The 14,561-nt window shown below is 41.4% G+C and overlaps 1 protein-coding gene across 2 annotated transcripts in view; it reads left to right on the top strand.

Moving 5' to 3' along the window:
• GABRB3 (gamma-aminobutyric acid type A receptor beta3 subunit) overlaps positions 1-14,282 on the top strand; it is a 247,162-nt gene extending 232,880 nt beyond the window's left edge. For both annotated transcript variants that reach the window (XM_019525478.1, XM_019525477.1), the window contains exon 9: positions 11,128-14,282. In XM_019525478.1, coding sequence (XP_019381023.1) covers positions 11,128-11,478 — 351 coding nt within the window. In that variant the 3' untranslated portion in view covers positions 11,479-14,282. The remainder of the gene's footprint in view (positions 1-11,127) is intronic.
• Positions 14,283-14,561: the final 279 nt, after the last annotated feature.

Below are 14,561 nucleotides of genomic sequence, written 5' to 3'. Positions count from 1 at the left end.
GGGGGGATCAGCAGGCATTGGGGGAGTCACTGTTCCCCCGAGCACCGCCAGGAGTGACCAAGAATAACGGTCACAAGCTGGCAGAGGGTAGGTTTAGGTTGGACATCAAGAGGCACTATTTCACGGACAGGGTGGCTAGGGCCTGGAACCAACTTCCAAGAGAGGTGGTGCAGGCTCCTACCCTGGGGGGGTTTAAGAGGAGGTTAGATGAACACCTTGCTGGGGTCATTTGACCCCAGTACTCTTTGCTGCCATGGCAGGGGGTCAGACTAGATGATCTGCTCAGGTCCCTTCCGACCCTAGAAACTATGAAACTATGAAACAGTTTGTGCTTTTCTGTTTAAATCAGTGAAAACATGGTATCTGGCCTTGCAAACCTGTCATTATACAAGGTTACTTAGAGCTTCCATTATTTTAAAGTTACACATTTGCAAAAACAAAATATAGTTCCTATCATTATATAATGAAGGATGTACACAAGATGGAGGCACTTATGCCTCTAAGGTGTTCCTTACAATCATCATGAACAACTGTGTCAAAGCAGGCCAGAGAGAAATGCTAACTTTCCAACCTTGTAATGAGAATCCTGATCAATGTAGTTTTTCACCATGCTTGTAATTATAAAATATTTTCAAAATTCTTAAAGACAGAATGATGGGAGATGACTTTTAAAGCAAGGTGGTTATCTAAAAGGTTGATTATCCACTGTCTAGCTTATTGGATAACCATTTATAGCTGAGCAAAGCAACTCTAAAATACCATCATTCAGATTTACAACTTACATGTGTAGGAATGACTAAATAAATGGCAAGGCAGCAGAGGAATGTGGTAGAATCAATTTTCACCACTTTAAAACAATTTCAGGGTGGGTTCACTTTGGGTAATAGCCTTGAGTAGAGTAATTATGACATAGTGTAAAGCAAGATGGTAACTTCAGAGACATTTTTTACATGCTGTTTTTACATTTATATTTTTTGGTATGATCAAAAAGTGCATTTTATTTAAATGCTTGGTACTGAAGAACTACTAAACATAACTGTGATGGAAATGAGCAGGCAAAATATTGCTTCTGTCTCCCGTTGTGGAATACAATGATTGAATTTTTAGCAGAAGACTTGATTTTACAACACCCCTTAAAATTTATGGCATATTAAGCAGAGAATTAAATGAACCTGAAATAATTCAGATATTACAAATTACCTAACAGTAAATCAAACCTCATAGCAGTTCCCCACTGTAATAAAATGTTTTCAAACTGGCTTCAAGGCTGAACTGATCTGGAAAAAAACTTGTCTGGGAATTAAGATTAATGAAGATATATATGGTAGTCACTGGCAGCTCTTTCCCTTTAGTTCTTCAATAACAGTATAATACTTAAAAATTTGAGCACCTCAAATATGGCTGCTGTCTTGGAATAAAGATTTTGGTGTACCAGTTTTGATCTTTAGGAAATATATAAAAAAAATTTACATCAGGTTTTATGTTTGCAAAGTGCACTTATTCTTTAAAGATGGCAGTACTTAGCATATTAGGTTGAGCAGAGTTACTGGTAAACATGTATTCCTTCACCTAAGAAGGGTGAAACCAGAGTGTCATTATAAGTCTTCATCCTCTCCTGTGAGCTTTAGCAGAAAAGAAAAGATATAGATAATGATTTTTCAATCATATTAAACTAGTATAATAGATTTGGTGAAGTTTAGGAAATCTCAGGTGTGTAAAAATCAGGGCTAAGTACAGTCCAAAAGCCTGAGGCTGAATCAATTCAGTCTTTGCAGGTTAGTTTAAACTTTAGAAATTAAACTAACTAACAAGTGAACAGACGTTTACATTTTGCAGCCACATACCTGTAGTGACTCAGGCCAGAAGCAGGGCAGGGAGGGGGGAATGCTAAAGCATGGCTTCCTGGCACATAGCCAGCATGGGCTGTGTGTTTGCTTCCTCTTCCTGCTGCCCACAAGGTCTCTGGGATTTGCAGTCTGCAATCACAGCAGCAGAACTCTGCAGGGTTGCTCATCACTTCTTCCTGATTCCAGGTGCTTCTGGAATTCGATGTCCACAGTCGCAGCCAGCAGTAAATTCAGCAGGACAGGGCAGGGCAGCTTTGTACTTGGGGGAAGGGGGGTTTAACCCCCCTCTCTGTTCCTAAACCCCAGCCAGGGTTTGCCGGGGTGGGGGGCAGTCCCTAATTCCCCTCCCCACCCCCCCTCAAACCTTCTGTCCTGGAGCAGATGGCACAGCCCAGCCCATGGCTGGAAAGCATGCTGGGATGTTGTGGGACTGTGATTTAACTTGAACTATGAAGGGGTCTGGGACAGAAGTTTCATAAACTGGTTTGATCCAAATCAGTTGCATGTGATACTATATTCAACCAGACTTATGTTAAACCAGTTTCAACTATTTTGGAACTAGTTTATGTGCACTGAACTTCTGTTCTGTTACAGATTTAAACTAGTTTCTGATTATTTAAACTGTAACTTCTGTCCCTAACCCAGATGACAAGTTTTCAAAAAGGACCCTGTTTTTAAACATGTAAGGTGTTTTACCATTTTTCATGCCTCTTACCCTTCCCAAAGGAGTGACATTAGAACACATCACATATGCAGAGAACTCTAATCACTCAGTGACAGTGAAGATGGGGGTTTGATGAAAATGACTGTGAAAAAAAATATTAACAATTTGCATATATAGTTGTTGCTGATTCAACAGAGAATTAATTAATGATTCAGTGTTCAGCTGTTGCTGCCTGCCTGAAAAAGTACTCTTCATGAAAGAAGTCAGTTCTGCAAGGAGTGACAACAGTAGAGGAAGACAGGGGACAAAGGATGCAGGTTCAGAGAGAAGAAACTTTAAAGGGAAGGAGTAGGACAAAGGTCTGCTCTCTTAGCTGCCCCATGGCCCACCTTGAACAGGAGGGCTCAAGATACCCACTATTCAGAGTACCCTTTATGCAAGTGAAGGGGGGGGGGCAGCTCTTGAGAAATGAATGATGTGGGTTTGAGATCTCTAGGCTGATGGTCCTCCATGTAACCATTAGAATGACATACCAAAGGTTTGTGTCAGCAGATTTTCTGCCAGCTGCATGTGTAGATTAAAGTGACTGTGGATGCTGCACTTTGCATTGAGGTCAGTGATGTTAGTTTGTACTAGGTGCACAGTGCTTACAGTGCTTTGCCTCATATCTGGATAGTAACAGCAATTAGGCAGGAATAACATGTCCAGCTGCTCAGACTTAGGACCTCTGTGCATGTACAGAAGCTCAGGATTAGGCACCTAGGGCTCTTTATAGTTGAAAAAATATGGACACCCCATGAGATCTGCAGCTGCTGGAGTTGAGTTATTCATACTCCTTTTTGCAACTTGAGTGCCTTGTCCCTTTGTGCATCTAAATGGCAGTTTCCTAAGCACATACCTGGGAATTCTTTAATCATTCCCTTGCACTGAGGACAAGTGTGAACATTAGGCAACATACTAACTGGGCACTATACCTGAGAATGGGAAAAAAGCTAAAGAGAAGGGAGACCCTCCAGTGTTTTAGGTCTAATGACTGAATGAGTAGGAAACTTACTCAGGAAGTGAGGGAGACAGTTTCTAGGCTACCTTTGCCCAGATGGGATTTGAGCATGTACCTTTGATTTGCAAGCATAATTTTCTCTATATGCCACAGGTTACGCATTATCCAGGCCCCCCCTCTGGTGCTCATTTTGAAGCTGAGCCACTGCCCTTTGTATTTAATGCTTACTGGATAAAATAGATGGTGTCCATTAAGAGCAAAGCACACCCCGTCTAATTTAATCTTGTCCTCCTGACTCCCTGTATCCACTTCCCTCCTCTGCCCAGGTCCAGCTTCAAAAGGAGTCCTGTGAGAGGCAGGGAGGTAGGACTTGATCATGCCTAAGCTGTGGCATCGTGGTTAGAGCACTATGCTGTAAGGTTTAAGGAGCCTTAGATCTTGGGTCTTCTCTGCTTTCTGGGTAAATACCCTAGCCCCCAGCTATCAGGCTAAAATAGAGCAGGGCCTTTTGCCTCATCAGACCCTGCTAAGTGTGGGTTTCTGGCCAGCTACCTTTTCATGACTTACATACAGTTATGAGTCCAGAATGAATATATATAGTAGTTGTATACCTGCCCAGGGTGATGTGTAACTTTGTGCGCATGCTCTCCGTCTACATGTGGAGAGCTATGCATCCACAGCACAAAGATAATAGATTTACAACTTGCATGTAAGTGCCAAAAACACCACTAACACTGCTACAAAGCTTCCATTTACGTTCACGGAAGGAAACAGAATTCTTCCCCTAGTTTATTAATTTAGATCTCATTCCAGCTTCCTAAATATTCTCAAGTTCTTTTCAGAAATTAAGGAAGAGCTTTCCAGAGGGTTTAGGGAGAGGAAGATGATATGTCTTTACAAGAGGTCAGGATTTTCATGGGTGATATATTTTACTGGACCAGCTGTATGGCTGGAATAAATTCAGACAAGCTTTTGAATGCAGTGCATTCTACTTCAGAAGACAAAATTTCCAATTCTAATGCACTGCATTCAAATACATGTCTATCTCAGCCATACAGTTGGTCCAATAAAAGATATCATCCACAAAAATCCTTGCTTCTTACATATTCTCTGGTCCATCACAGCTACAATATTACTCTAAAACTACCAAAACATGTGCCTTTATGGATACGTACAGCAAACTTCTCCAATGCATTGAAGGGGAAGAGCAGGAGAAAGACAAGTGTTTATTTGAAAATTTATTCATGATGATGGGCAGTATCATTGACAAAGTGGAGACAGGGGATGCACCTTGCTTGTATATAAGAGATAATAGTGAGGGTGAGGCTTGGGCATGAAGGCCTTAAAGACAGAGATGAGTACTCTGCATCTGTGGTGAAGTGGTAGCTAATGGAACACTGCAAAGAGGGCTGATGTTGTCAAACTGGTAAGCAGGGAAACAGATGTGATGCAATATTTGATCTGGGGTCAAAACCATGCAGGCTTCTGCCAATATGCTGCAGCAGTCAATAGCGAGTTGCTGTTGGTCTGGATCAGAGATTCATTTGTGTGCTTCATGAGAAAAGTATAGGTCTTCTAGATATTCTGCAAAATGGTTTTAAAAATGCCGTTTAGTATTTGTATGAACCAAAACCAAAAGAGCAGTCCGAATCAGTTATTTTCTGGGAAAGCTATAAGTGATAACTGCATACAGAAAGGCTTCTCAGTTTCTGACTGAGCCTGACTGCCTCCCTCTATAGATTCTGCTTATATTCCAGTATCTTGCACTTGTTTCTGCAAACCTCAGCCCCATGCTCATATACATAACAGATGCAGCTCGCTACTGTAGTGAAAAACTATTCTTCTTAACCAGCCCTTTGGCTTCTGAAGCCTACTGAGTCAATTTAGCTTGAGTTTTTTAATATTATTATTTATAGGCACCCATTACAAAAATATGGAATTGCCTTCAATGGTTTGCTTTTTTATTTGCCTGATTTTTATTCTCAAAACTATATATTTGTATCTTGTTTGCATTCAACTTCACAAAACATTAGTTCTACTATGTCATGATTGTTTTCACTGGGAAAAATACATTGTAGCATCTGTAACTCATGAATGAAATATCCATTTCACATTAATTTTTAACAAGAATGAAATAAGCTAAATGCACATGTACAGAGAAATATCTATACCTATGCTTTTAATACATCATTCAGGGCTTGCAAAGTACTTCCCAGATGACTGTTCAAGCTCTAAAGCTCCATAGTGCAAGATCACTTCATCCATTACTGAAATGCAGTCACTTCTGGAGCAGAGAGGTCTCACTGCACTCAGCAGTTTAGGGTGGAAAGTAAAAAACAATTTAGCAGGATGAATTTTAGATGTGAAAATTAAATAATAGGAACTGGAAATTACCCTAAACACTATTATTAACATAATGTTCTTATACCATTTTTCATGGAAAGCCAAAGTCATTCAAAGAAAGCAAAATATGCTTAAATTGGCCCAAAATGGCCAGCAGAGCATTTTTGACATTTGTTGATGCTTTCCATTGGCAGACAGTTGCCAGAAAGATTAGAAATTGTTCCCGAATCTAGCATCAGGAGGAGGAAGGAACAGATTAGGGAACAAAGCCAAGTAGAACAGCAAAATAAGGACACAGGACCTCAGAAAAATCAGACTTTAGCAAACTCAGGAAACTGGTGGACAGGATCCCCTGGGAGGAAAGTCTGAGGAGAAGAGGAGTCCAAGAGGTGACTCTGCTTTAAGAAGACCATCTTAAAGGGCACAGGAGCAAGCTGTCCTGATGTGACGGATGAATGAGAAGTGCAACAGGAGACCCACTTGGCTAGGGAGCAATCTCTTAAATCATTTGAAACTCAGAAAAGAAATTCTGTAAAAAAGTGAAAACTTAGTCATGGCACTAGAGAAGAGTATAAGAGTAAGGGCTTTCAGAAAGAAAGACAAGGCCAAGACATGATTTTAGATGCAGCTGGCAAGGGACATAAATGGCAAAAAGAGAGAGAGACAGACAGAGAGAGAATTCTACAAGAATGTCAAAAGCAAGAGACGATCAAAGAAACCACAGGTCCCTTACAGAATGCAAAAGGCAATCTATTTATGAATGATGCAGAGAAAGCTAAAGTATGTGATGCCTTTTTTACTTCAGTCTTCACAAACATGGGTGGAGGCACCACATGATGAGTGGTTGGCAGCAAAGATGGGTAAGAAGCCTAGAATAGTAGAACAGGTTAGGGATTGCTTAAAAAAAACTAGGTGCTTTCAAGTCAGCAGGGCAAGATGGCACGCGCCCTAGGATACTGAAGAAATGGGTTGAGGTCATTTTAGAGCCAATGCTATCCTCTTTTAGAACTCATGGAAGTTGGGTGAGGTCCTGGATTACTGGGAAAGAGTACACATAGTGGCCATCTTTAAGAAAGGGAAGGGGGAAGATCTGAGAGACTACAGACCAGCCAGGCTGACCTTGATACCTGGAAAGATGATGGAGCAGTTGTTCAGGAACTCTGGTGTGAAGCACCTAGAGGACAACAAAGTGATCAGGAACAACCAGCACAGATTCACCAAGAGCAAGTCAATCTGACCAACCAGATTTCTTTCTGATTATGTGACAGGCTCTGTGGTTGTCGGGGGAAGAGTGGATGTAATATACCTTGACTTTAGCAAGGCTTTTGACACTTGTGTACCATGACATTTTCATTAATAAGGAAATACAGATCAGATGAAAGTCCTGTAAAGTGGATACATAACTGGTTGGATCCATTTACTTAATGATTAGTTATCAGTGTCTAGTTGGGAGGAGGTATCAAGTGAGATTCCCTAAGGGTCAGTCCTAGGTCCAGTATTGTTTAATATCATCATTAATGATTTAGACAAGTGCACAATTAGCAAATTTGTGAATGAAACCAAATAGGGTGGAGTTGCAGATACTCTGGAGGATAGGATGCAGACCAGGCAACCCACATCCAGAAGGACCTGAATGCACTGGAGAAATGGTCTGCAATCAATCAGCTGAGGTTCAACAAGGACAAGCAAAAAGTCCAGAACTTGGGACAGAAGCATTACATGCACAAGTACAGATTGGAGAATGACTAGCTAGAATGCACTACTTCAGAAAAGCCTTGGGGGTCTTTACAGTAGACCATAAGCTGAATATGAACCAACAGTGTGCTCTTGTTGCAAAAAAACCAACAACATACTGGGTTGTATCAACAGGGGTGTCACTTGTAAATCAAGGGAGGTGATTATTCTGCTCTGTTCAGTACTGGTGTGAGCTCACCTAGAGTTCTGTGTCCAGTTTTGCACCCCACACTTCAAGAAGGATGCGGACAGTTTGGGCAGAGTAAAGCAAAGATCAATAGAAATGATGAGGAGCATGGGAAGCAAGGCTTATGAGGAATGGCTGGAAGAACTAGGGCTATTTAGTCTGGAGAAGATTAAGGGGGGCTTCATAACAGTCTTTAAATACTTAAAGGGCAGTTACAGAAAGGATGGAGATGAGCTTTTCTTTATGATTGTAGGGGACAGGACTGGGATCAACTGTGTCAAGCTGCAGCAAGGGAAATTTATGTTGGAGATTAGGAAAAACTTTCTGACTATGAGAGTGGTTAAGCATTGGAACAGGCTATCTAGAGAAGTTGTGGAATCTCCATACTTGGAAGTTTTCAAGAGTAGGTTAGATATTTGGCTCAGATGGTTTAGTCTGGAAGGATTCTCTGTTGATCAAAGGTCTGGACTAGATGATCTTGTGAGGTTGCTTCCAGCTCTACTTTCCTGTGATGCTATGAAGGAGTGCAATTTGTAGACTTTGAGTGGGCTCAATTATCTTCTGATACAAAGTCCATGAGGATTGGACACCAGAGCTGTTAGTCAGATGAGAGGGCTGAAGCTAGAAAGGAGGGACATCTGACTACCTACAGCTTTGTAATGTTCAAAAGAAGCAGCTGATCTGGAGCAGGATATTTTCATGAGCAAAAATGATCAGATCCTTGTTTCATAGTTCATCAGAAAAGACAGCACCTCCCAAGAGAATATTACCTCCAAGGCCATGTTTTTCATTGCCTTAATACAGTCTTAAAGGAGAAAGTAACACCTATTGACTGAATTTACTAGCTTTTCCTCCTGCATCACTTTACTATTCCTTTTGACTGTGTCCAGATTGCCAATGAGAAACAAGCCCTACCCATCTGCTGCCCAAGCCTGCAATTAAGCTGCATAGGCAGGTTAAAGGGATTCTAAATACCTGACCCAGACATGCTCAAGACCCCCCTAAGCCAGTGGTGCTCAACTCCAGACCAGATCTGGATCATAGAATCATGTCATCTGGTGTATGGGTATACCCACAGGTCCATTTGGTGGTGGGCATGGGCAACTGGTGCCACTTTAGTCAGCGAGGGCACATGCCCCCCACAACGACCAGTCACCAACCAGCTGGGGGGAGTGTCCCCCATTGGCTGATCTTGCTCACCAGAGGGGATCCTCCGTGGCTGATTGTGAGATGGCTGATCACTGCAGCTAATCACTGTGGCCACTTCTGGGAGTGCAGCAGCTCTCCACTCCCTGGCTGGCACTTGCAGGTGGGACACTGGCGCTCCAGCTTGCCCCCCCCACCTATCACCTGAGCAGCAAGCATGGCTGGTCAGGGGGTGCACTGGTCTTCTCAGGGGGTGCATGTGCACCCCTGTGCACCCCCTACGCATCACCACTGGTGGTGGGGGGAATAGTGGCACGATGCCACCTGTGGCAGTGGGAGGGCAGTGGCAGCATTAACTGTCACAGCTCCCAGAGCCACAGCAGTTAACACTGCTATAGCTCCCCTGCTGCAAAATTTCAGGACCCATTGAGAGCACTATAGGCTGAATTATGTAATGCCCTATGGCTGGATCCTGCACATGGGATTGGGCTATCACACAGCTGTATCAGGTGCATGAGATTGTGCCAGCATGCAGGATCAGGCCAGCATGCAGGGCAAGGTTGGCACACAGAATTCCACCCACACACCAACCCTGCACACTGACCCCATGCTGGATCAGGCCCATGGACTGATCCTGCATACTGAATCTAGCCCACAGAACAGGCCTGCACCACTCTTCCAGTCCATGGAGCCAGTTATGTTGAGAGCTACTGCTGTAGTTGTTCATTGTGACAGGGCGGGGCCTGGGGTGCCGTGATCTCCCCTCGCACCCCTGCCCGACCGTGCCAGATTAGGTTTCCTAATGCACCCTCGATCTCTCGCCCGCCACGTCTTTGATGTTTGGTTCATTGAAGGGAGGCTGCCTTTCTCCCTCCCTGGCACGGTGACTCTGATGCTCGCGCTTCTCACACCCCACGCGCTTCTCATGCCCCCGCTCACACCAGGGCCCTTACTCATGCTTCTCCTGCTCATGCTTCTCGCACCTCCCCTGCACTTCTCACGCCTCCTTACTCACACTTCTTGCGCCCCTCGCGCTTCTCGCATCTCACCTTCTCGCGCTTCTCGCGCCACACTTCTCGTGCCCATGCCCACTGGGCCCCTTCCCTGTGCTCGCATAGCCTGCACTGGGGTCTCCTCCCTGTGCCCGCAAAGCCCACACTGGGCTCCTACCCGCACCCACTGCAGCACCCTCCCTGGTGCTCGGAGCACCCCCACCTTACTGGGGAGCTCCTAATGAGGCCTCCTCCACCCCTACAGCCTCACCCAATCCTCCGGTCTTACACCGCGCTTCTCACACCACAACAACTAAAACCATGAACACAAACCCCTGGGCTATAACATAAATTCCCAGCCAACCTGGCTTGCTTCCATCTACCTCCCCATCAGGGTTTTCTCAAGCTCCTACCTCCTTGGCAGCCAGAGGGGGACTAGACTCTGGCCTCGGCCTATGCTGTTTATAAAGGCCAGGCCCTGCCCCCTTCCGGTCAGCTGACCAGACCAGTTGTCACAGCAACCCGCACCTGTGCTGCCCTGGTGATTGGCAGCTGAGCTCGTAACACTACCTCCAGTAGCAAGCACCTTAGTGCCCTGCTACATTCATATTGCCTAAATGTCAAGAATGAGGGGGGTTTGGGGCTTGATTATCAAAAGGTATATTGTCTCTAGACTGAAGAGCTGAAAAGTTGCAAAAAAGTTTAAAAAGCAAAGAACTCAGGATACCTTTAGAAACATTTCAGCAAAGCTGAAGTGTTCCTTGCTTTTGTGCATTTCTTCTCATTTTATGAGCACTTTATTTTTCTGGTAATAACAATAATAATTCTAGTGTGGAAGACTTTTTCAATGTATTTAATTTCCTATAGTGGAAGTTCTGTCAATGTGTTGTTTTTCTCCCCCCCAGCAGTGCAGATAAAACACTAATTTATACCTAATCCTGTAAAAGGCAGGTTTTTTGGAGGGAAAAAGGTGTCTGACAGTGTGTAATGTGTTGTTTTTGCATCATATGCTTTTAGCATGATTCTGATCCTAATCCAGCAAAAAGTTTAAGTATCAAGTTCAACCAACAGAGTGTGCTTTGAAAGAAGTAATTCATATGTTTACAGTTAGACATACAATTTGTTAATTTGGGACATCCATGAATTTGAATTTTATTTACACATGAAAACAATTCTGAAATTCTAACGTCCATTTTTTCCTTTTACCAACTTAGGTGGATACCCATGGAAATATTTTGCTAACATCGCTTGAAATCCACAATGAGGTAACAAGCAATGAAGTTACAACTAGTGTTACTGATGCTAGAAATTCAACAATGTCCTTTGACAACTCAGGAATCCAGTACAGAAAACACAGCTCACATCGGGAAAGCTTTGGAAGACGTACAATGGACAGAACAGGCCCCCACAGCAAGAGGGGCCATTTACGAAGAAGGTCTTCACAAATGAAAATAAAAATCCCTGATCTAACTGATGTGAATGCCATAGACAGATGGTCAAGGATGGTGTTTCCATTCACATTTTCTCTTTTCAACTTAATTTACTGGCTATACTATGTTAACTGAGTGACTGAACTTTTTTAAAGGACTTCAATTACAATAAGTGAAATATTACTCTGCCTGTCAAGTTTATATATATTTATATATATATGAACTTTTATTATATATAAAATACACATGTATGTGTGTATACATATATTGCGGGAGGGTGCATAGAAATATACACTATATGTATATGCACACATGTTCATATTCATTCTGAGATTATGGACAATTTATCATAGAATGCACATCAGAGGATTTTTTTTAATTGAAAAACAGGTGTCCTCAAAATATTAAGCCTTGAGAAAGTAAGTATTGTATAATATCATCGCAAAACATTGTGTGTCATTGAAGTTTTCAAACAGCTGTCCTCATATATAAAATCAGTATTCAAAAACATTATTTGTAAATGCTGCCATACACACTAATCAGAAAGTGATATAGTTACGCTAGTTAGTTTCAGATAGGTCATTAAAATTGCATAGCATCAATGTTAATTTCATCACACCAAACTTATTTTCTGTGCTAATATTTTTTGTTGTTTGTTTTTTATGTTGTATTAGATTAGCAGTTTTCTATGATCGCTTATTTTCTGTTGTGCAGTAAGTAAGCCTGGTCACAGGAAAGGTGCTGCTGTAGTGTTTTGGAGATATGCATGTGTTCATAATACTTCCAAACATCCATTTCAAATATCCATTGGCACTGGAAGGAATCTTGGTAAGTACTAAAAGGTAAAGTGCATTTTGCTGCACTTGGACTGGTTTCAACTAACATGCCATTTTGACAGAGAACAACACATTTTTAGCACAATGTAGTTAAGAATTCAACGATTGCTAACATATTCTGCATCCACTATAGATTTTAAAGATCATTATTCCAGTAAAAACATAGAAGACATCTCAGGTTACTTGCTACTCAACATGGAACCATCTAGCTATTTTCTTTTTTAAACTTGCATTCATTTTGTCAAACAGTCTTATAACATTGTATGTTAATGTAAAATATATTTGCATAATATGCACATATAAGTATATTTTATCAGGATTTTTCTTTTTTGTGCTTGCTGTTGTGACTGCATGCTGTGTCATATTTTTGTTTTTGTGAAGTTGCAACTTTTTATTATCTAGACTTAAAGAAATAGAACATTTCTAGTACTCCAATTCAACAACAGACCATTTTCATATTTTATTTACATACACACAGTATGTATCTGGACACTCATGCAGCCAGTATTCTGAAGTCATAAATCACAAACAATAACAAACAATATGTCTTGTTTTAGAATTAAATATGTTCAGTCAATTTCTTTATGCAAATATGACCACTTTTGTTTTCTTTCCAGTTCATCCCCTCATCAGTATTCAGTATTCCAATATTGTAGTTCTAGTAGTAAAAGGAGGCCAGTTCAAAGCTGTAAACTTAACTGTTATTTATCAGAACCAGATCTTTCTAAAGAAAAAAAAGATATATTTTTTGTAAACAATGTTTCTACCACAAACATTCACGCATTGAACCAAGGACAGAAGGAGATGCAGGTGTAAAAAGGAGATGTAAGCATGGTTCTGCCAGTTCTCTTCATTCTTGTGGAATTTCAAGGGAACTTGGTGGTGGGAAGACTCCAGTTTTTGGCATTATCCAGAGACATCCTTGGAGGAAAAATGTGTGGATATACAACTGCCAAAAAAAAGGAAAATGGGATGAACTTGAAAAGGCTGCCTTTGATCCAACATACCCTGTACCCTCAGTAATATCTGATTTGTCTGTAAGTAGTATTTGTGCTGCTACAGTGTAAGGTCTTTCAACATTTTGATTCTAATTTGCTCCAAGGTACAGAATTACTTGGAGCAAACTGATAAACTTTGTTCTGGGCTAAAATTCAACATACAAAATCTCAGGATGCAAGATCTGAGCTAGCATCTGATTCTTGGACTCATCTTGGTATTATTGAAACATTTCCTGTAAGTCATGAATAGGATAGTACAACAAGATCCTGTCCTATGCAAGCAGCTTGCAGAAAAGCTGTAATTTAATTCTCAATTGCCATGATTTGTGTAGGTAAATGGTTATGCATGTGTGCAAGTGTTTGTGGGATCAGCACATTTAAGTTCCCACATATTTGTCTAGGGTGGGTGTATTCAGAGCAACTATCACTGTGGTACTTAAGCAATGGTAATATATATCAACAACATAGCATTAAAAGCACCAAAAGAACTGTCATTATTGGCCTGAAAAAATCCCTTTTTTTAAAATTCCCCATTATAAATTTCCATGCTAGATCATAATTGTATTTTGAGATTCATAATAGCTCAATCATTTTCAGACTGAGAATGGATTAGATCATAAGCTTCATGACATTATAGTCATACATTCATTTAAATATTTGAATCACTAAAAGCACTTACTTAATAGGGTTTTTACAAGCCTTCATTGACTTTCTACCCTAAAATTTATTAAGCAAGCATTTTGATTAAAATATGTAAGTTTCAGTGGTTTTTCATGAGAAAAATGACATATATAAAGCACCCTTTGAGTAGGCCATGTCAGAAGAAATAACTGGATTAGATTGCTTTTTCAGAGGGGCCAGATATGACAGTTGCTGAGCACAAGTGCATGGCCAACTCCCATGATTTTAGTGCTAGTCTCTGTATTTCCTCCTAAAGGCTCAGCACTTAGAGTGATGTGACCAGATACAAATGCTAGCTTTCATTTTAAAAAGCAGGAACTTTTCTAGTCCTCTTTGTTGCAGAAAAATGACCAGTTCAAGCTCTGTTGAGTCACTCGTGGTCTTTCCATTGACTTGAAACGGGGGCTGGTTCCACTTGCTCATTATGCTTTTTTTTTTTCTGTTTCTTTTTTTGGGGGGAGAGGCGGAGGGGAGGGGATATATTATTTCCCTCCAAAGTATGTATACATAAATTGGTGGACGTTTCACAGGATTTTCTTCACATAAGCCTTGCCCAGTGTTGTGGGATATACATACGTCATACTCTGCACAGTATTTTGAAGCCTGACAAAAGCCAGCAAATTCTAAATTAAGGCTGACACTCTCCTGAACTCACACCTTCGTGCCTTTTTTCTGTCTTCTTCTAGCCCCATCACAGACACAC

Source organism: Gavialis gangeticus, unplaced genomic scaffold (assembly GCF_001723915.1).
Source record: "Gavialis gangeticus isolate Ggan-Ray unplaced genomic scaffold, GavGan_comp1, whole genome shotgun sequence".
Taxonomy (NCBI): Eukaryota; Metazoa; Chordata; order Crocodylia; family Gavialidae; genus Gavialis; species Gavialis gangeticus.
Note: the sequence above shows the minus strand (reverse complement) of the source record. Positions and strands in the feature narration are given on the sequence as shown.